This window comes from Colletotrichum karsti, assembly GCF_011947395.1.
Source record: "Colletotrichum karsti strain CkLH20 chromosome Unknown Scaffold16, whole genome shotgun sequence".
NCBI classification, from domain to species: Eukaryota; Fungi; Ascomycota; class Sordariomycetes; order Glomerellales; family Glomerellaceae; genus Colletotrichum; species Colletotrichum karsti.
This window is the reverse complement of record NW_024065916.1, coordinates 32,910-55,284: the sequence shown is the minus strand read 5'-3', so window position 1 is coordinate 55,284 and position 22,375 is coordinate 32,910. Positions and strand designations below refer to the sequence as shown.

Genomic DNA, 22,375 nt, shown 5'->3' with positions numbered 1-22,375 from the left:
GAGAAAAAAATATGCATTGCGGCCGTCGATGGTCGGGTTCATGCCCATATAAACTAACTGGAGTCAGCAACCGTGAATAGGTCACGTAGGATTCCCTGAGCGTGGCGCATGGCCGTGGGAAAGACCAATTCATGGGGCAGTGAAAAGATCAGACGGTCCAAATGACGCTACACCCGCAACGAATTGATTATGTGTGAGAACACAGAGTAGCCGGTCTTACTCGAGCTGCGCCTCTTATCGAATTCGAGCCTATAATAGCAACCAAAGCATGAGTAAGTCACACAGCAAGCCACTCCCCTTGCTAGTACTATCCGAATGGTTCAAAATATTGTCCGAATTTTCACCTGGGCTTCATCTTCAAATCTAGGAATAGGCAAAAGAACTTCCATAAGTTCGACATACGGTGGGCCTCGTCAATTTCTGACTCAATCGTTGTCTTCGAAGCAAGCTTTGCATGCAACTACATAGCGCGCCGTTTTGACGCGATTTGCCGTGCACTATCTCAAAGCGCATCCGAGGCCGAATCTTGGCTCCATGCATGGAAAACGGTCATTAAAGATTGCACTCATTCAGATGATTTAAAGAAGCCAGGGACGCATGACACCAGCCGTAAATCGTGCAACTCGAGCAACGAGAGGGGCGAGAAAGTCAACCGCACACCTTCGGAAAACACTGTCACTCAGTGCTCACGCAACCATCACGACTGTTCAGATAGTTGGACAACTTACAGTACTCACTGGACTTCACAATACAAGGGGCAGTCTATGGAGATTCGCATGAATTCACTGACCGCTAATGCCTACAGAGTCTAATTATGTGTTCCTTCGTAAACTGATGCTGAGTGGATGCGCAAACCTTAACCGTAAGACCAGACTGCCGCATGATTGCCGAACGTCCAAGTACATCTTCGGCACAGGCGCCGTTTTCATCGGACGGGTGCCGTTCTCAATGCCCGGGCGGAGGGTTCGCGTTACTACGAAACTAGCTCGGCCCTGCCTGGCCGAATTCTGCCTGAATTTTCAGTGGTTATTGGATACGGTTGATTAAAACCAGATATCGGAAGAGAAGAAGGTTGTTTTTGGAAGGCTAGACTGGGCCATTCTCGAATGAAACTACGGAAATGTCAATAGCATCCTCCAAGTACCGACTTCAGGTTCCTGGCGGGCAGATGAGTGGAATTCATGAACCTCAAGGTTTCGCTATGCTGAGGCGAATTCCAATATCTCCCACGCCTCAAACTAATAACTCTTATTTTAATTGAACTCAGCGGTCAGTATTACATAATACTCACTTCTTTGAGTATTCAAGTTGAATAAGACGCGGAGGACGAGGGACGACAGAGGAGCCAGAGACGACAGCAGAGCCAGAGACGGCAACAGAGCCAGAGTTGACGACCAAAGATCACCAACGCCAAGAATATCATTATTAATACGACGCGATGGGCAGTTTACAACTTCGCTAGTTTCAAGCAAGTGCAACCATTTTGTCTCTCCGCCGATCCGGCCACCTCACTGACGACGACGAGGTGGTCGGTCAGCAGCCAGTCACCGTTGCAATTCTCAACGTTGTCATGCGTCGCTACCTCGACTTCGTCTTTCTCGAGGGTACGGAGAGATCAAAGCTAGCAGCAACACGCAAGATCGCCATAGCCGCACTCGTGCTCACAATGTCAGAGACAGCTTCACGAGGTGGCGATGTGACGATTTCTCAAGGCTACGACGAAGCCAATGGCCGTTTCCAATTTTTCAGGTGGGAGGACGTCAAGATCACCGTGCAAAGGGACAATGCCGGTCATCTAAATCTTCTTGCTCAGATTACTCTGCGGTACGAGAAGTTCAACAAGTGAGAAGAATCGATTACTCACGTGGGCAACCAAGGCCGGCAATGGTGATGGACAGAGTCTCACGGAGATGAGAATGCAGACCGTGTACCTCAAAAGTTATGAGCCTGCCTGCTTGGAATCAATCAACATCTTACTCGTGTACTTCAGAGGAAGAGTGCGATAGTCTCGCTTCCCATGAAGTTACCGTTGTGTATAAAACCTAACCTTGAAGACTCTCTCTTGCATATCGGGCATTCTGGTTGCCCACGTGTCGAAATCCGATCTGCTCAATGGTGTCAAATATGGGTCCTCTGTTCCCTTCCGGGAGAGTTGGAAGGGGAGCCCAGGTCCGTTGAGGGCCGTCGTTGCCGTGATATAAGAACGTCAAATCGTCATCCTCGCCGTCCGTCCTCTTCTCGGGAGTATTCCAGAATAAATAACCCAAGGAAGGTAGGTTTCATAGAGCAGATCCCAATGCAACAACGCAATTTGATAATATGCTCTGCATTAAGTCTCTAAAAGTGCAGTCTCACTCTTAGTTCACGGATCAGGAGGCTTAGATTCATCGTGCTCCTGAGACGAGACGCAACATTAGTAAACCAGAACTTTTGCTTAAGTAGTGTCTCAACATAATAGTTACTCAAATAGTCAGCGACTGTAGTATGAGGATTGGATACTAATGAAGCACTGCATGCGTGTGATGCCAGACCAACAATGTGCTCTTCTCTACCAAGTCAGCATGATCTCGGAGTATAAAGATTAAAGAAAAGCATTGGGTAGACAGAAATTGTTCCGTAGCTTCTGAAAGCCCATATAATGAGTGTTCCTTGCTGAATAACCACGAGATGAAGACGACGCTGGATATAGACATCACTTTCACAGCAATTTCAGGGTTCTATTAGTCTCTTCATGGCCCTCCATTGTCAGAACTAGATGAGATTAGGTGCGTGATGAGGATCAATAGCATCACAACACAAGAACGAAATGCTTTTTTCGTATGGTGGCTTTGAAACCCACCACAAAGCTCATTCATTTATCCAATCTTGTAAGCGAATAATGCCATGTTTTCATGCGTTGTTTCTTCTTCCGGATATATATATTCCACCTTCTAAGAGGATCTATTCAACAAATAACAGCTGTAGCACGTCGCGTCACTGATTTCGAGAGCGACAAGCCGACAACCTCGTGTGAGTAATCCCCTACATAGACATACTACACACCGGACTTGCTTTACGAACAATTATAAAAAGCACCTCTTGCTCTTTCTCTCTGTAGCCCATCACCTTCAGTAGTGTATTCCATATGTAATAAGCCAACACATGGTAACTCTCCCACACACGCACGTTTCGTCGACACCAGGAAATGGTATCAATCCAACTGGCAGCAAGCATAGACCATGCGTTACACTAGCTGGTATCGCGCATGATCGCTTCTGATTTGCGGCAAGTTCGTACCAATCCAGACGGAGTCACATAAATACCCTCGACTCCAACAATTCCTACTCAGTACATACTACACAAACGAGCCCAATGCTGCGCTTTAACCACGGAGTAGTCATCTTTGCGCGAGTAAACATGCATATCCCAATCACTAAGACGGATACAAATATTCCTTGTAATGTCTAACGATGAAGCTTCTTGACGACAGCAAGTCCTGCGCAGATGAGGCGGCATAAGGCGCCCGCCATGTCCTCAGCAGCGATGCAATCACCGCATTCGGGACTTAGTGGCTGCATGTACCGCGGAAAAGGGGAAGGATAGGCTGAATCACGCCTTCACCAGACTTTCGTCGGTGATGTATTCTCCTAGGAATACACGGCCGACAACAGACCCAAGCACCGAGGTAGATATCTCGTGAGATTTGGCACTCACTTCATGAGTGCTTGCAAGGTACACTGTTCCAACGCCAGGTTGGTCCGGGCTTTGCCAACCACATAATCAACAGATCCGAATCAATTCACTGTGGCGAGAAGCCCTCGGCATCTTCCAGGATTTCAATTGGTTTTATGGGACGTCGAGGACAGCAGAAGCCGCTGAAGAATTACGTTTGAACGAGACTCACCAGCGGCATGTCTCATCCGTGGGATGTGCGTGTGTCCGTTCTCGATACTGCAAAGCCCCAACACGGATCTCGTCATCCCTCCCCCGAAAACTATATAAACCACCCGTAACGACGTTAAGTCGAGTAACGCGGCCAGTGGCGATCTCTTCTCCGAAGATAGAATGTGATGGTATGATCCGTCAGACGCGCTCCCCGATGAGATTCTGTTCAAGCCCACCGCCCAGGTCGTGCTACATACCTCTTCCAATGGGAACCATAACTCGCCCCGGCCCAAGCGGCTTATTCAGAAAGAATACACGCGGAAAGGGGAACGACTATAAAGGACACCGGTGATAACTGTGAGGTTAGAGTTGTGTAGGACCTCCGTGACGACTAACAAAAGCCTTCAAATGGTTTAATATTTAAGGATTTGTTGGGTTGTGAACAGGAATGTCAAGACGCGATTCGCATTGCTGGCCGGTCCTGAGAATCTACGTGGCAGAGTGCTGGTAATTTATATGACGGTTGTGTAGTGAATTGAATAGAGTCACGCTTCTTCGGTATGTAAGAACAAATCGTATTGTGACACGAGCTTTTAATATTTCTTGTGAATGTTGGATCTGGGAACCGGAGACTTGGCTGTCATTCGATGGCCAAATGCACAAATAGTACTTTTCACTATGACTGTACAGTCATTCACGGCATTGATCCCGCCATCCAGAATACATCAACCGTGAGTATTCGAGTCGAGGGTGTGCATATCATCGGAAGTGCCCTAGCTTCCGTCACAGGCAATATGCGTTGCGGCTTCGGAAAGATGGACGCTTTCACAAGTAACCGAAGACCTACCTTGTGACTACGCATGGCGCTGCACCGTCGGTGGTACAAGGCAAAGCCAACATGAACTACTCGTCGGGGGCTTTTAGGTAACAGGTCAGGTGAGTTTGAGCCTCAAACCTAACATCCCTCACCGACCCATCGATCCAGCTTCTGTACGACGGTCTACACCGATCACAGAGACAGCCAGTGCCATCTGGATCCCGCAACTTCAACCAATTGCCGAGGCCTGTCCCACCAACGGGACGGGAATGTCAGAGTCAAAGTGTGCTCAGGTGACTGAGGCTGAAGGGCTGGCTCGTCAGGTCGTCTAGGCGCCGGGTGCCGACCGAAGGAGAGGCCGTTCGCGCCCGCGGTGCCGTCCCCCACCATCACCATCGCTCGCTGTCCCGGTCACACCTCGCTGAAGCGGCTTCGGTCGGCGGGTGGTTCCCGAACCAGTCCAGAAGCGGAAAAGGGCGATATCGGAGGCTGGCCAATCCACAAGCTGGTGGTGGAGCCCCCATCACACACCTCCCATCCTACTGCTCCTTCACCGCGCGCGGGTTTTGAGACCTTTCCGTCTTCCTCCCCAATATTCGGCGATGGGGATGCGCAGCCAGTGAAGTTCGTCGCCCCGTCGCTGGCCGCATCGTCAGTGGCCGGAGGAATGCAGACCGAGACAAGTGATGAGCCCGGAAGGGTGGGGAATCTCTGGCTCACCGGGTCCCGACAAGGAGAGATGTTCCATCCGCTGTCTCTACCCGCCACCCTCTTTTCTTCAAGTCGTGGAAGGATGGACGGCAACCAAACGTTGGATGGACGGGTGGTTAGTCAGACACCAATAACATGTTGGGGGTTTGCTGTGGGTTTTTCGACGCGGTTTTCTGGCAGGGCGAGCTGGCTGGTCGAGTTGAACGCAGCGGTTGAGCATCGCATCTGTGGCAGTGAGAGGTTCGGTTGTCGTCGTCGACCGTTGTTGTCCTGCACATGCCATGCAGGGAGACAGAAACAGACGGCGCGACGGCTATCTCAAGCGCGAATCCCACCAGCGAGCGCACGTCTGTGTGTCGTGCATATGCCGCTAATGATAGACACACAGCGACGGTGTCAGGCCGGCCGACTCGGCGGGAGAGCGTGGAAGGACGAATTCAGACATTCCGAGGGTGTGGGGACTCGCGACCGGGGTAAGGTAGTGTTAATGTCGGTCCTTTGGCAATGGGTCGACCGGACTCTGGAGTTGCGACGTTGCTACCGGCGTAGCAATACAGAGTATCCGTACAGTATGAGGCATAGCCACGGTATGACCTGACGGGTGGCTGGTCATCGGGACAGAACCGCCATGTTACCGGTGTCAAGCCGGTGCTGTTTCGGGAATCGAGATGTGCGACGGGATGAACGATAGGGATTTCATCCGTGACCCTGGCAGGCCAGAGTAGCCCAGGACATGGCATGGCATGTTTAGACCGTTGCATCGCATGGGCATCTGAACAGCATGTCCTAGCATGTCGTCTAGTCGCCTCCCCATGCATGCGGCAAAACGTGACGGGCCTTCATCTCGTTCGAGGGAAAGGGCAGACGCAGCGGGATTGAGAGGTGAGGGATGATTCGTGAACCAGGCCGAAAGAAAGAAAACATTCAAGTGCTAGTGTGGGGGGTTGAGCGGAGACCTATCGGATGGAGAGTTGCGGTGAGGCTGGCGGTATGTCCCGGTGAGGCAAAGTTGCCATTGGCTGGAGGACGGGAGGAAGAAGAAGATGGATGGACGGATGGATGTTCGCAGGCTTTGGTGTTTGCTTCGCGGGGCGGCAGGGAAGATGGTTGTGGCCGGCTCGAAGTCGAAGCACAATGGAGCGGATGTGTGGATGGATTGAGGTGAGAGAGGTGAGAGGCGAGTGGTGAGTTCGGAGATGTCAAGGTGTGGACGCCGCATTGAGGCCTAACAGTAAGATGGTGTTTGTTAGACTTTGGGATAAACATTGAGTTAGCATGGCCAATGACTAGAGCCGTAGTTCGACTTTGGCAGTGGTTGAATGTCGTCTCTGCTGATGTTGGGCTGTTGATGTCCGACTAAGATGCGGATAATTAGAAGTCAAACCAGACGATTGGCCCCGCCGTGGTGTGGGGTGGTTGAGTTGAAGGTTTCCGATTGTTTCCAAGAGTCGAGTTGAAGTTGGGTCCTGGGCTCCAGGGGCCCGAAGGTGAGCGACTCAGCTAATACCCGAAGTTGCTCTTCGGTGGGCGGAGGAACAGGGAGCGGGCAGGCGGGACGAGACCTGAGATGAGGAGGAATGGTGCAGTCAAGTGCAGTTGCAGCGCAGCACGGCGCAGAGACAAATCTGATGAGCGAGACAGAGTTAATTGGAGCAGAGCAGACGAGGACAGGGACCGGAGAGGGTCCACGTGGTGCGCATGACAAGAGGTGTTCTTGCCATTGACCGTTGACCTTGACACGGAACTGACAAGGGGCTTTTTGCATCGTCAGAGGCGCTTGTCGTCTTTCCCTCACCACTCCAGTCCCAGTTCGTCGTCAACTGCCCTGCCGGCCCGGAAGGGAAAATGGTAAAGCTGCTCTGCCTCCCTGATGTTTCGTCTTTTTGGTCGGGCAGACAGACAGTCGACAGCAAGTAGCTAGCAGCAGTCAGCCACCATTATCTCGAGGCTGCGCTTTTCTGCTTCTGTACTCTGTATGCAAGAGGCATGAGATGGACCGATGTTGGCTTGCCCAAGAAGTTGAGGATCCGAACGATGGCTTGAACGGATCACATCAGTCCTCACCCAAGGCTTCCGTTCCGGCGGGCAAAACCGCACATGCCAAGGGACGGGACCATGCCTGCTTGTTCCTCGAGCCGAGACACCGAGATCAGACGCACACACCATCTCTGGTCGGTGAGCGAGTTGTGGTTGACGATCACCGGCCGGGTCGCGTCCGTGAGGTTGAGGTGATTCGTGTGACTGACGGCTTGGAGCCGTCTGACTGGCTTCTCGTCCGTCTGCGAGAGTGCCCGAAACAACTTGTCATTCGAATATCAGGCGCATCTCGCATACGAAAATGTCCAGGCTTGTCGCTCTCGCTAGCCAGATTATGTCCTCATCGATACTGCTTGTCTCTGTCAGTCGACTCCTGGAAGCGAAGCCTGCTTGTTCCGATGGCATGCAGCTCTTGAGTAGTAATAGCAAGGCCTTGAAGCTTGGGGGCTACCGTTGCAGTGTACCAAGTTCAACCGAGCGAACCAGTTGACGGTAGGTATCCCCATAAAATTTGCTCGATTCAAGCATCTCGTTAAGATCTGAAGTGGATCGCGGGGAGACGAGACTGGACGAGACAAGACGAGAGGAAACAGAAAAGACCTAGAGGTGAAAAAATTAGAGAAAAAAAAAGGACTCGTCGGAGGGATAGCGGCGGTTTACCGGGAAGAGGTACCGCTCGTGGTCTCATGCTATTTTCAAAATGTGAGAATTCTCACCTGCCAACCCGGGACTCACCGCGAGAAGAAGTCACTTCCCTGCCGTTTTTGCGGCGTGGAGTACTTTCTACCTTGACCCGGAGAGGTACCTTACCTACCTGGTAGGGGCCCCCGCTCGGTGCGGCCAGCAGCCCGTGGTCATCCCACTCCCAGCCCAGGGCACCAGGGCACCTTCCCACCTTTTCGCAGAATTGGCGCGTGCGTGTGGATTTGTGAATGGGGGGAAGGTGTGGACGGTGGCCACCCTGGACCCTTCCTCCTGCCCAAGGCACTTGTTTTCCCCTCCTTCCCCTCCAAGGGTTAAAGAAAAATATTAAACGGTGCCGGGTCAAGCGCTCCGCTAGGCCTGACAAGCGGTGATCTTTTTTTTTGCTAGGTATGAAGAGGCAGGAGTTGAGAGGTGCGGGAGGTACATACCTGCGTCGAAAATAGGTTGAGGTGCAAGTAAATCCTTCAACTAATTACAACTACAAGTGCAGGTGCAAGTGCAAGTGCGGGTTCGGCGCGGTACGGAGCGGGTGCGGCTTCCATTCTCAGACCAACCATTTTCTATGTTGTCTTCAGTCCAAATGTCAACGGCAAGTGCGACCAAGACCATCTCTCCAAATATAAGGTACCTTGGGAATGGATTGGCTGGCTTAAAAAGCAGTGCATTGCATTGCTTTGGGCTCGGCCGGGCTGGGCTGTTCCTCGGGCTGCGATCTTGGTCGTGCGACCTGACATGTTCTGCGAGGTATTCGTACCCAAAGTTCCCATCGTACTTGATATGCTGTTCAGTCAACTTTCTTTTCCCGTCGTGAATCTCAACCGCCCACTTGTCGGCATCAGTAAGCCATTCACTATCACGGCTTATATTGCGTCGTGCTTGTTGGAAGTTTGGACAGGGAAGCCGACCCGTATTCAAGGTGAGGACAAAACCTTACGTGAAGAAGAAAAGACGAAAAAAAACACTAATACATGGAATGCTAGCAAGACGAGTTCAAGTGATATCCGCAAATGCAACGCACGAGGCCTCTGGACTCTGCGGGGAATCTGTCTGGCTTTTAGTCTCAGCAAACACGTCAACAAAAACAAACAAGCATCGCATCGCATAGCATCGCAGCAAAAACTCAGCAGAGCAACAATACCACCTCCGCAACTGCTACCGACACCTTCCTTCGCAGCATAGAAGGCCACGGAAAGCAGCTGAATCCGACATCAACGGATCTGTCCCAAGACTCGCTCCATCAAGCCACGATTACTGGACGCAACTCAGCATCTCAGTCAGGAACCCAGAACCCAGAACCCAGAACCCAGAATCCAGGATACAACAACCAGGACCCCTGCTTCACCTTACTCTCGCAAGTCTGGGTCTGGTGTCTCTCTCTCATCCAACATCCACCACGAGAGGTTCACCTTTACCGACGCGACATCCATCGACCCTGTCACTTCTTCCCAACCCAAGACCCAAGAGGAGCGAGGGGAGGTGCTGTGACCACACCCAATCCCGCGTTCCCGACCTTCATCCTCGTCCCCGTCCCTCCGTCCCGGCCTGGGCTGACCGTGATCGGTACCTGACCCGAAGTACCTCCCAAGGTATTTGTCTGGCATCCCGTCATCTCTCGCACCTGCCTTTTCCTCGTCCTGCGCTAGGAAGGAAGTAAGGTACTTGCCTCGTACGGATACCTTACCTCACCGTGAATTGGAGTTGGCCTGTGCTTTTTTCCGCTCTTTCCCTCTCCGGTACTCGGTGCACGTCCTTCAGAGACATCCATACCCAAGGTACACACACCTACGGGTACACCTACGTCTACCTACCTTGCCGCAGAAACAACAGCAACAGCAGCAGCAAGCAGTAAAACATACCCTTAAATCCTGACCGACCGACCTTAATTTTTTATTCGTCGTCTTCGGCCTCGGCCCTCCTCCTCCTCCCATCTTTGCATATCTGGCACTGCAAATTGAGACGGCCGTCCACCGAAACCAAACTTCCATCTGGTTCATCTTTAGGTTCCCCCATCATTGCGGTGTGCTCCCCTTGGTTTCTGGCCCTCAATTGACCCTTTTGTCACCTCGGCGCATTCTCTGAGGTGCTCTGCTCCCCGCCTCCGAGGACCCGTTTCTTTTACCCCTCACTTTTTCTTCTGCTCGCGACCTCGCGTCGGTGAATCTCGGTGGGGCCCATCACACAATCTGCCCGACATCGATTCACACAAAGAAAAGCCGCGAGAGGAAACGGGCAATAGAGGAGACACTGTCACCTGGGGCGGGTTTTGGAGCTTCTCTCTTGCCGCCACCTTTTCTTCTTATTTCTTTTTTTCTTTTCGCCACACACCTACACCTTCGTACACCACGCGCACACCGAGGATGGGTCGACGGTAGTTGCTGCTGTGACAAAGGGACAAAGATTATATTTGGCAAACATGCATCCGGCTCCGAGTCTGGTCGAAGCGCCTCCGAAGAACGGCAGTGATGAGTCTGGAAACAGACCTCAAACCGCCTCGCCTTCCATGTCGCAACATGACCAACCTCAATCGCAACAGACTCCGGCGCATCAGCTGCCTCAACCTCAGTCTCAACCTCAACCCTCTTCCCCGTCGCCGCAGCATCACCACCAACAGCAGCAGCAGCAGCCGCCGCCGCCAGAGTTGGACCAACAACAACAACTCCATCAGCAGCAGCAGCAGCTTCAACAGCAGACCACTCCGCAGCAGCAAACGCAGCAACCTCCTCCCACCCCCGGCCAGTCTGCGTCGCCTCCATTGAGGAAGGACACCAACTCGTCCATCTCTACTCAGGCCACAACGGCCTCCGCTGTCACCAATATGTCCGCGGATACAAGCAACACATCGTACAGTGCCGACACCTCTCCTAACTTAACATCCATATTCCATGTCAAGGATGGCTCCGACGTCTCTAACCGGGTCCGCGCGAGCAGGAGGCGAACCGGTCCTTTGTCACAGCAACAGAGAGAGAAAGCCGCACTCATCAGAAAACTCGGCGCCTGTATCGACTGTCGCCGCCGACGCGTTGCTGTACGTTGAACCCCTCCTTCCCATCTTGTGTACCATGAGTTGCTCTTCCCTGCTGACAGAATACTCCTTCTCATCAAGTGTCATCCCAGCCATCACAACATGACCTGGGAGGACGCTGTCCGGAAATACCACAGATCTCACAGCCCTTCTATCCAGGACATTGCCCCGTCCTTGTCTGCTCAACGGCCGCTTAGCCCGGCTCCTGTCATGAACAACAATGTGAAACCCATGTATTCTCAAGACCCCGGCGACATGATGGAAATCGATTCGCCTACACCGCCAGGCCAGCACCGCTTGAGCGAATCTCGCATCCGCACCCCATTGCCTTCAGGCCCGCGCTTGGACAAGCTGCCCACGCTTCCGGGCCTCGAGGGCTTGAAGTCCGACTTGCAGAACAACGTTTCTAGGATCCTCTCAAACCCCAGTCGCAGCCGCTACGCTAGCGCGCAAGCATTGTTGCTGTACTGGCAGGATGACCCGGATCTCAGTGTTGGAAATTCGGTCAAGGAACTGGGAGAAGTCTTTGACCAGTTCTACCGATATACGTTTTCGATCACCACTATTCCGTCCTCTTCAGAAGCTTGCAAGAGTCCCTGGAGATGGCTTTCTAGAAAGATCACCGACTTTGTTGAGGACCGAGACCAGCGAGACGTCCTGAAGATTGTCTACTACAACGGCCACTCCTATCTGGATGGCAACCGGGAGATGGTTCTCGCCAGGTATGTACTAACCCCCGTCGATTTCTGCACTGCCCTCGTTGTTTTCTGCGCATTTGCCAACGCTTATTAGCTCCAAGGACAAGGACAAAGCCGAGACCATCCGGTGGAGCGGCATCCAGCAGGTGTTGGAGGAGGCCTGCTCGGACACTCTCATCATCATGGACGCTGCCTTCTTTCCGTCTTCGAAAATGCACCGCCAGCAAGGTGTTTTGGAGTTGATAGCTGCAGCAGTATCCGAGGAGCACTTCGACGCACTGGACCGCTGCACATTCACCAGGGTCCTTACCGACCATCTCAGAACCCGCGCCTCCCAACGCTACATCAGCGCTTTTTCTGCAGCAGAGCTTCATTCAAAGCTGTTATCCAACTACCCTTCTCTTGTCCAGGACAAAAACCCTGAAAAGGAAACCATCACGAGTTTTCCCTCGCCGCTGCATATGCAGATATCCGGAAACGCCAACCTGCCTTCGATCCTTCTGGCGCCGCTCAACATAGGGGCTTCGCGAACGAGCTTGCCTTTTGGTGGCACGGAGGGTCAGCAGCTTATCCTGTCCATGCGGATAGGCGATGAACCTATTGATGTGGACAGTTGGACCGAGTGGCTGAGGATGATGCCCGATGGAATCAAAGATGTGAGGGTTGAGGGTCCTTACAGGCCGTCAAGATAGGACCCGCGGCGGTCATTATCTTGACGTGGCGCCTCATACGTTTCGCGACGGCTACTACCATCACGTGGCACTTCGCTTCCAACCACGACGACCTCGACGATGACGAAGAGGACGACAATGACGACCTCAACGATGAAGAGGACGAAAACGACGAACTCGACGATGAAGAGGAAGCAAACCTTCAAAGACCTCGACCAATAAGACGTTTGTCTTTCCAACCCATCTCTACCTCGCAACCTCTGGTCTTAGTAAGACCGCTTTCATGCGTTAATGACTATTTCACGACATGACATCACCCCACTCTCATCATGGCGGACGACATGAGACGGAAAACCAAACGACAGTCACGATATACACTTACAGCGTTTGTCGTCTTCTTGATTTGAGGTGTTCTCTGTCTCATACAAGCGAGGAGTGGAACCGGGAACGGGGGTTGGTTCAAGGGGAGCATATCAGGTGGCTTCATGTGGGCAATGTCCGCAAGCTTCAGTACGGGCTTGCGAGGATTTTCCTGTTTATGAAAGAAAACTTTGCATTATTTGAATATTCCCCCCCAACCAAAGACTCGCTTTGAAAAGATTCGCACCTCTCTTTTTCCTGGGTGCTGCTTCCTATTCTTTTTCCTTCTCTCTGTCTGTCTCTGTCTCGAGTGTGTCATGAATGTGGTTCGTGATGCAATGCTAATGACGGCCGTTACAGTGTCCTATGGTAGACCCGTACTCCATCCAAGGGAGTGACATGATGCGAAAAATGTTCCATGGTATCAAAGAAGAAAACGAAAACTCCTTTCCGCGCACAAACTCTTGCTGTGGTTCCTTTAGATGGCCAAGATCATGGCGGCCGCCGCGCTGACGAGACCGGCCCAGAAGCTGCCGCTCGGCTTCGCGGCCGGGCTGTTGGCCTCGATGTTGCCGATGATGAAGGTCGGCTCGTAGTCGGCCTGGCGGGTGTCGAGGGTGCCGTTCCAGCAGTACTTCTGGAAGCAGGTGCCGCAGGCGGCGGGGACGGTCTCGCGGTTGCGGGCCATGCCGCGGGAGAGGATGGCGCAGGCGACGCAGGCGGGCCACTGGGCGTCGAGGGTGGCGTTGCCCTGGGTGGCCGAGTCGTAGCCGTTCTGGATGATGGCGTCGCGCTGGGCGGTCTCGTAGTCCGGGTCGAAGGTGGAGACGTTGGAGTGGGCGACGTAGGGGGCGTTGGGGAGGTAGACGATCAGGGGCGGGACGCGCTGGGAGGTCCGGAGGGTGAAGTTGGAGACGTCGCAGCCGAAGAAGGTGGGGCGCTTGTTGAGGCCGAGGTTGATGAAGGTGTTGGCGTCCGGGACCGGGGGGAAGAGGGTGCCGTTGGCGATGGGCTCGGCGACGCGGTCGTAGGTGGCGCGGAGGGCGGTGCCGTTGGGCCAGTTGAAGTTCGTGTCGGCGGAGGAGTCGACGGCGAAGACGACGTCGAGGGCGCGGGAGGGCTGGATGAGGGGGTGGAGGGGGATGTTCTGGAGGTCCTCGCCGCCGTCGACGAGGGAGAGCTGGCGGTCCCCGGCGTTGACGTTGGTGGACGGGTTCCAGCCGAAGAAGGGGTTGGGGACGTACTGGGCGATGTCGTTGTTGTCGCGGTCGAGGGCGTTGAGGATGGAGGTGAGGGCGTCCTGGATGAAGCCGGGCAGGCCGGTGGAGGTGAGGTTCTGGAGCATGAACTGGTTGAAGAGGGAGGAGGAGGTGCCCATGACGAAGCCGGCCTGGTCGAAGCCGCGGACGCAGGAGCCGTTGGCGGGGACGGCGCCGGCGGAGAAGTTGGAGGCGAGGTAGGGGAGCGGGGCGAAGCCGAAGGCGGTGGGGTCCCAGGTGCCGAGCTCGAAGGGGTTGAACTCGTAGACGGTGGCGTTGAGGGAGATGATGCGCTCGCCGGGGGCGCGGCCGTCGGCGACGAGGATGGGGAGGGGCTGGGCGCCGGCCTGGAAGTCGGAGCTGTCGGCGATGGAGGAGAAGGTGTAGCTGGGGCCGCCGTCGGTGGCGTTGATGAGCTGGTAGGAGAGGGCGCGGCCCCAGTAGTCGGTGATGGAGACCTCGAAGCCCTTGTCTTTGGTGTCGACCTGCTTGGCGACGTCGTTCCAGTACTCGGCGGTGTTGATGATGGAGATGCCCGAGTCCTTGGGGCCCTGGAAGATGGAGCGGTCGAACTTCCAGACGGAGGAGCCCTTGGAGCCGCGCTGGAGGTCGACGACGGTGGAGAAGTTGTTCGAGTAGAGGGAGCCGACGAGCCAGCCGCCGCCGGAGAGGCCGGCGAGGTAGGTCGCGGACTGGAGGAGGCCGCCGATGCCGCCGGCTGACGTGGAGTTGGGGGTGCGGGAGTCCGCGGCCGCGAGGAAGCCGGCGCCGTTCATGAGGGCGCGGTAGCCGCCTCCGGAGACGGCGAGGCCGATGTTAGGGAGCTGAGAGGGGGAGGAGCGGACGCGGTCGATGTAGGCTCCGGCGTCGAAGTTGGGGATGTTCAGGCGGGTGAGGAGCTCGCGCATGGGTTGGATGGTGGCGTTGCGGCGGAGAGGCAGCCATGAGGTCTCGTTTGGCGAGAGCGAGGCGGCGGACCGGATCGTGGGACGGGAGGCCGGGCAGTCGACGATGGCCGGGGCGTAGCCGCCCGAAGGGGAGTTGGGGAGGACTCGGGGGTCCAGGGCGTTCATGACCAGGCCGGCCGCCATCGGCTTCGCCGGGTCGAGGGCCGACGCCGGAGCGGCGGCGAGGGTGGCTGTGAGAGCCAAGACGGATGAGAGCAACATTTTGTCGAGATGTTTATTTTATGATCTGTGCCTGGTTGGCGAGAGTGAAAGGGGTCAAAGGGTATTTTGACAGTCGGGAGTATGTGAATGTGAGCTCAGGCGGAAACGTGGATGAAATAAAGTCAACAGAGCCGCCAGGCAGAAGGATGCAGGATCGAGCAATGACAGGGGCCTGGAGAAAAAAAAAAAGAGCTGGAGATGCTCGGTAGTAATAATAGAAGTGAGCGATGGTCGTCCCCGAGCGTATGGTGCAGCGGCAGTGCTTTGCGGCTTCGACGGGGATGTCGAGACTTCGGATCCTTCCACGGACCCGATGCGCTAGAGAAGCTTTTCGATTGGCGTCGGCCGGTATGACGTCGAAATTTGGGCTGATGGGACGAAGTGAGCGTGGTGTCTCCTTGTTCGGGGTGCGAGGGAGCCGTCGGATTTGCTCTTTTGAACGAGAAGACGAAAAAGAGCAAGAAGCCTTATGCTGGTCTAAGCTTGTTGGCGCTGACGGGTGAACGATGCGAGATTCGTCGACGGGGTTCGACTGTGTGAGATGGTTGGCGGATGAGTGAGTGAGTGGGTTGGTGAGTGGGTGCGGTGAGTTGTCAATCCCCCGAGGTGAGAACTAGGATGAGTTATGAGCTCAAATGACTTTGCCAGGCGGCCAGCTGCGAGCGTGAAGGAGTTGTTTTAAAATAGGCAGCTTAGTATCCGTAGTGGCAGATGGATCATCAGGGTCGTCTTTCTTTTTCTCTCAAGCGAGAGTGAAAGACAGACCCAAGACCTCGAGGATGTAACTGCGGAAACTTGCAGCTTACGGTCTTGTCGGCAGCGGAGTTTGTTCTGGGTAGCGATCTCACCCTGAAGGACGGTGAGGTTTCATGTGCGAACAGGCGAATGGTTATGGGGGCACTTGGAGATGAAGGCTCGTACGGGCAGTGCTGGGCGTTCTCGGCAGCTGAAGGATGAGTGAGATGAGTACGCGGATTTGTGGCTTTGTGAACGAATGAAAATGTCCGGATCGCCCGGCTTGGCTGTTGATAGTGTGAGGGCGGTAATTTCGTTTTCGATACGGCGAGACGACCAGCAGAAAAGGCCGGCGCATCCCCTTTGCCTTAGGGCGGTAAGAAGAAGTCAACGTGGACCTCGAATAGTGGCAATACGCGGATTAGACGGCACGAAGGAGAGTTGAGACGAAGCGAAAACCCCCGAGAAGAATTGGAATCGATCTGAAAAGACACCGAGGAAGTGGTGGGTGAGTTGTGCGTATGATGCAAGGAGAAAACAGTGTGAGAATTTAGAACCGACGACCCCGAAACTGCGATGAGGTCAAGCGCCCGGAACATGGACGCCATGGAACGAGCGAGTGTTGTGCTGTGGCGACGGGTTCCACGGTCTCGGGTGCGGCGTTTTATGAGACGGAACGTTTGGGCGTGGCATTCCAATTGCTGGTCGGCATGTCTATGTGCTCGTGCCTACGCAGTCGTGTGCGTTCGTTGCCATACGACGCTTTCGCAAAAGATGTGTCGGGTTATTCCCGCCTTCAGGTCATTCATTGCTGCTCTGATCCAGACTGGTATGATGTACGCCCGACCGTGCTGGCTCACAGGTTTCTACCTCGGCGCGTACCCGTATTCGTGCCCTCTAACTGTCCAGCGTCGCAGTGATAGGTGCCCATAGACTGTAGTAGTTGGTGAAAATTCATGTAGATAAGACGAGACACACGTCGACACGACATAGCCAAGAACTGTGCCTGGCAATCGATCGGCGAGGGAGCTGGCGGAGCTGGGTTTTCTGAAGCTGACGGTGTGCAGCAATGGTTGGGCTGATTACCCCAGATCGTTCTACTCATAAGCAGCCACAACCTAGTCGAGAAAAATGACCGTCTTGAGAACAAGGAGCAAGTCATCCGCGTACTGTATGTAAAGCACGCAGCACTCGTGCTTCCTTTCCAATCAGAAATTAGGCGCGCAGGTGCAGGTGTGCTGAGAGCATCTGGTGCCATCAACACCCTCGCCGCGCCTTGTCGCCTGCATGAGCCTCCCGAGGCCCCAATAACGGGTCGATCCCGAGCCAACTACCATCGGAGGTTTACCATCCATTAGGGCCGATGCCGTCAGAGGGTGGCCGCCACGGATCGCTGACATTCGCTGTTGGTAATAGGTCACAGGCAGTGGTGCCTGCGTCTAGGATGTGCCTTGTCGGTAGGGGTAGTAGCTCGCCTTTCAATTAAGGTAAGGTAGCACGAGTGCGGGGAGACGCCTTGCTTGATGTGCTCAGAGCGCAGTATTTTCGGGGGACGGCACGGCAGAGTCGTGTGAGCAGTGCTGTTGCGATTGCTGCAGATTCACGTGGAGCGGCTTGTGCGTTTCAGCGAGGCCGAGAAGAGTCTATGGAAACTCTGTCGAAAGATCTGTTGCAGGTATGATGGCTGCCGACTTCTTGTGACGATGCCAAAGTGTAATCAGAGCAGGTTTCGAACTTCGTGCCCTTGCTGCTGTTGACGATATTGTTCTGTATGCTTCCACTCGCTCTCGTCCTCGGTTGACACGGATGCTTCAATTGCGCCATCACATCGCAGCAATTGGCCAAGGGTGTCGATGAAGACCCTTGAACAGACGTTGTTGAAGATGTTCGTCAACAGAGTCGAGTGACGCCCAAAGCCATCTAACACCTGGCGTCCTGCGTTCAATGGATGGCAAACGACCGGAGAGGTCTTTGAAGAAACAACTCCCACCATCATGTCGAGAGATGAACTGCTGTAATCAGGACCATCAGTCGCAAACGGATTTGTTGATCAACACGGTGTTTGTTGTCGCGGTGGATGTGACACTAATGCGGCGGTCGATCCAATGACAGAGGAGTTGCATGACGTTGTTTGCCAGGCTTCCATGCCTTCTTCGCGTGGCTTGAGGCGGTTGAAGTTGTTGACCGTTGCTGGGATCCTTGGCAACAACACAAAACATCAACTGGCCGGCTGGTGGTTCTCTCTGCCAGCTGGCACAGCTCGCCTCACCTGACCGCGACTCACGGCGCGAGGGTTGCAGCGTTCCGAGAGTGGGTCATGTCAAAGCGTTGACCTGGCAACGGCAATTACGCGAAGCTCCATATCAACAAAACCCTCTCCCGCTCTTCCCTGGATTTGACCTCTCGATCCATCATCACAGCATCATGTAAATAACAACCAAAACGCTTTCCAAACACCTTCTACTAACCAACCAGCCAAACGACACCTTTCTGCACCATTTTGTTTCCAAACTTTCCTACTTTTTCGGCAAGATGGAGCCTCAATCACCCCCCAAGCGCATTACGCGCTCCAGAGCCGCAAAGACGGGCGAGACGTCAACAAGCACGAGGACCACCAAGGTCGTGACTGCTGCGGCGAAAGCCAAGTCAACGGCCACCGCACCGACGCGTTCAACCTCGGCCAAGAGAAAGACCCGATCGGACGACCACGAAGACGAAGAACACAACGAAGAAGCACAGCAGTCAGAGTCCGCCGTGCGTGCCACAAGAGCCACCCGAGGCCGCCCGAAGAAGACAGCAGAGGAGCCCGCTGCCCGTGAGCCCTCAACATCAAGTGTGGCTCCCGGCAGAGCCACTCGTGCACGAGCTGTCACACGAAAGGTCTCTACTGCTGAGACCACAGCTCCTAAAGAGGAGCCCGTGAAGGCAACTCGTGGCCGCCCCAGAAAGGCCACCCAGGCGGAAGAAGCTGCCAAGGAGGCAGAGCCAGTAAAGAAGACGACGCGCACCCGCGCAGCACCGGTCACAGCAACCAAGCCCGCCGTCAAGAAGACGGTAACATTCCAAGAACCCGAAAAGGAAAACATCGCTCCTGACGCAAGCAAGAAGACGGCTGAAAAGTCCACAACCGCCTCTGGCCTCAGAGCCAGACCCGTCCGAAAGCCTCCCGTTCCCAAGGCCCCTCGAACTGCCCGCGCTGCCACCACCACGAAGACGGAGAAGACCCCCTTGAGCCCTAAGAAGGTCACGCAGATTCCCATGTCTCGCGACTGCTCCGAGGACGAGCTGGCCGGCGACAGTACGCCCCCGAGACCCATGATGAAGAGCCCCACCAAGCCTCCTGCCAGCGTCCTTGGTTCATCCAAGAAGCTCAACTTGATGCCTGTCGAGAAGTCTGCCGACTCCAAGCAGGATCAGGACGACGAGGATGCCGATCCGGAGAACCGGGAAGACGAGGTCACCAACGTGTTGGCTTCGCCTGCCAAGAGACTTCCTGCTCCCCATCATCAGGAGTCGATGAAGTCCCCTGCCAAGCGGATCGAGGGCATCTCGTTGAAGCCATCTTCCAGCATGAAGTCCAATGCCGAGGGCGTTGCTCCCACGCCACTCAAGGCTTCTCTCCTGAACTCTCCCGCCAAACGTCCCCAATCAGCCATCAAGGCTTTCGCCATGTCGTCGACCGGAGGCGAAGAGAAGAAGCTCTCCAACTTCAAGGCATCGCTTCTCCAATCGCCTGCCAAGCGACCTCTTTCGCCCATCAAGAGCCTTGCCAAGCCGCAGGAGTCATTGGAGGAGATGCAGTCACCTGCGACAAAGCCTCTGCTTCTGTCTACGCCCACTGCTCTGCCTCCCATGAAGCGCTCCTCAGAGAAGCTGATGGAGGAGGAAGCCGGCCAAAGTGACGACGAAGAGGAGCAGCTCGACGAGATCGCAGAGGCCATGCTCAATGAGTCGATCCACTTGGAAGAGCCAATGCAGTTTCCTGGCCGACTTTCAGCTGTTCTCCCCAGACACGCCGACCCTGTCTTCAAGAAGGACATGCCTGCTGCCGAGGCTTCTGAGGAGGACCTTGACAACGCTGACGAAATCGACGTTGTTCAACAGGGTGAGGAGGCTTCCGAGCCCACCGAGGAAGATGTCATCGCTGCCGAGACCGCCATCGACGACGAATTCGAGGGAGAGCCAATGATGGTTGATGATGAGGCGTACTTCCAGCCGTCAGTCCAGATCAACGCACCCTCTGGTATCTTCGGTCTTCGCCAAAAGGATATGGACCCTTACCATAGCATGGATTCCGACTCAGACGACGAGCTTGCCAACAGCCCCCGTGTTTCTGTGGCCCATAAGTTCGTTCCTCTCACACCGTCTCCGGCGAAGTCTCGTCAGAGCATCGCCAAGCCGAGAGCCTCGAACATGGGATTCACTCCTTTGGCCCAGAAGTTGAACGCCTGGTCTGCCGGAAGCCCTGCGAAGGGTTCTAAGACGCCTGCTACTGCATCTGCCCAGGTTCCTGAGGACGCAGCTTCCGTCGCTGGCACTCCTCGCGCCTACGACTCCCCCCTCAGAAGCACTTACTTTGAGGATGAGATGACTGTCCGCGCTGACATGGAGGCGCAAAACGAGATAGAGGCCGCCATCGAGGCTGAGATCTCCGCGGCAGCTGAGGATGTCGACTTTGACGACGTCATGGTCACTGATGAGGACATGGCCCTTGCCGCTGAGGCAAACGAGATGTCTCTGATGGAGCCTGAGCAGTTGGGCGAGATTGTCAACACTTCCAACAGCTTTGAAGACACCCTGTCTGAGGCTAGCCAGGAGTACGGCGACGAGAACGAAATGCCCGTCGACCCCGCCCTGATGAACGGATCTGGCTCTGTTCCCCCGATCACGCCCAACCGCATGTTGACGCGCGAGTTCCACACCGTCTCCAAGATTCCTCTCAAGGCTGCCGACGACTCCACTCCCCGTCCCAAGAAGAAGCGTGCTGCCAGCATCTCCCGTCTTCCGGCCAGCCGCCCGACTCAGAATCTTAACAGGAGCGCTACTGTGATCTCCTACTCGCCCGGCAAGAACAAGCCTGAGCCTGAGGAGGAGGCAGATGTGCCTGAGTCTGCGCCTGTCACTCCCGCCAAGACGGATGTCTGGTCGACACTCGGAACACCAGCTCGTACTCCCCGACCGGACGTGAACAGAAATCTTCTGTCCGGCGCCGTCGTCTACGTTGATGTACACACCACCGAGGGAGCGGACGCCAGCGGTATTTTCGTCGAGCTTCTGGGTCAAATGGGAGCCAGATGCGTCAAGACGTGGGCCTGGAACCCGAACTCAATTGAGAACCCCGATGCCTCTAAGATCGGCATCACTCACGTTGTGTTCAAAGACGGCGGCAAGCGCACGATGGAGAAGGTCAGGGAGTCCAACGGCGTCGTTCAGTGTGTCGGCGTGTCCTGGGTGCTTGAGTAAGTTTCTTCCCTTGACTATTCTGACATGTTCATTTGCTAACGAGAATCAGCTGTGAGCGCGAGAACGAGTGGCTCGATGAGGCACCGTACTACATCGACACATCCCTGGTTCCCCGTGGAGGTGCTCGCCGTAGAAAGAGCATGGAGCCCAAGGCTCTGTCGAACCAAGATGGCGTGCTCGTTCCGTCGCCCGTGAAGGGCTCCCGCGATACCAGGACGTCGCCCAACACGCCCATGAACCGACGCGACAGCACCGTCTGGGAGCACAGCTCCTCGGAAGCGACCGAGAGTGACGATGTTGACTGGGATGCCCTGATGTCCCCGGTTCCTGTCACACCCGCTCCCGACGCTCTTGCTCGCTATGCTGCGAATGTCACCCCGGAGACGCCTGGCGCCACCGACTACGACTCTTCTCCTACCACGGCTCTGCTGATGCAGACTTGCCCTCCCAAGCAAAACAACTTCGCCGAGATGGGCGATGGTATTCTCAGGAAAGAGAAGGATGAGACGGTGATGCAGCGTTTGATGGCGGCGCGTAGGAAGAGCTTGCAGTTCGCTCCCAAGATTGGAAGCCCGTTGGCCAGAGCCTGGAAATAAGCATCTGGTGTTGGTTATTGTTTTTATCGGTCGAATAATGGCCGTTGCTTTGCGATGGAATTTGTTTTTGATTACCATAGACGGCGTTGGTATGGATAAGGATACGGACACGGAAGGTTGGCATTGGTGTTTAGGATTCCCGGATTGGCTTGTACATCACAATAAACGCGATCGCAGCAGCATCGCCAGTCACAACAAACATGTTTGGATCTGTTCATCATTGGGCTTCATCTGCGTCTCTGTCCATTGCGAGGTGTTTGAGCCAACG

The 22,375-nt window shown here is 54.8% G+C and overlaps 4 protein-coding genes across 4 annotated transcripts; 3 read left to right on the top strand and 1 right to left on the bottom strand.

Moving 5' to 3' along the window:
• Positions 1-1,483: 1,483 nt before the first annotated feature.
• CkaCkLH20_05549 (uncharacterized protein) lies at positions 1,484-1,846 on the top strand (the record flags this gene model as incomplete). Its single annotated transcript, XM_038888267.1, has 1 exon — positions 1,484-1,846. One exon carries the CDS (start codon positions 1,484-1,486, stop codon positions 1,844-1,846), a length of 363 nt encoding a protein of 120 aa, XP_038746164.1.
• An 8,788-nt stretch (positions 1,847-10,634) lies between these two features.
• Positions 10,635-12,546, top strand: CkaCkLH20_05548 (uncharacterized protein; the record flags this gene model as incomplete). Its single annotated transcript, XM_038888266.1, has 3 exons — positions 10,635-11,159; positions 11,238-11,878; positions 11,949-12,546. The coding sequence occupies 3 exons, from the start codon at positions 10,635-10,637 to the stop codon at positions 12,544-12,546; spliced, it is 1,764 nt and encodes a 587-aa protein (XP_038746163.1).
• Positions 12,547-13,363: 817 nt separating this feature from the next.
• CkaCkLH20_05547 (uncharacterized protein) lies at positions 13,364-15,313 on the bottom strand (the record flags this gene model as incomplete). The annotated part of the gene is made up of 1 exon (XM_038888265.1): positions 13,364-15,313. One exon carries the CDS (start codon positions 15,311-15,313, stop codon positions 13,364-13,366), a length of 1,950 nt encoding a protein of 649 aa, XP_038746162.1.
• A 3,267-nt stretch (positions 15,314-18,580) lies between these two features.
• CkaCkLH20_05546 (uncharacterized protein) lies at positions 18,581-22,107 on the top strand (the record flags this gene model as incomplete). The annotated part of the gene is made up of 2 exons (XM_038888264.1): positions 18,581-21,507; positions 21,561-22,107. 2 exons carry the CDS (start codon positions 18,581-18,583, stop codon positions 22,105-22,107), a joined length of 3,474 nt encoding a protein of 1,157 aa, XP_038746161.1.
• Between the last annotated feature and the right edge of the window lie 268 nt (positions 22,108-22,375).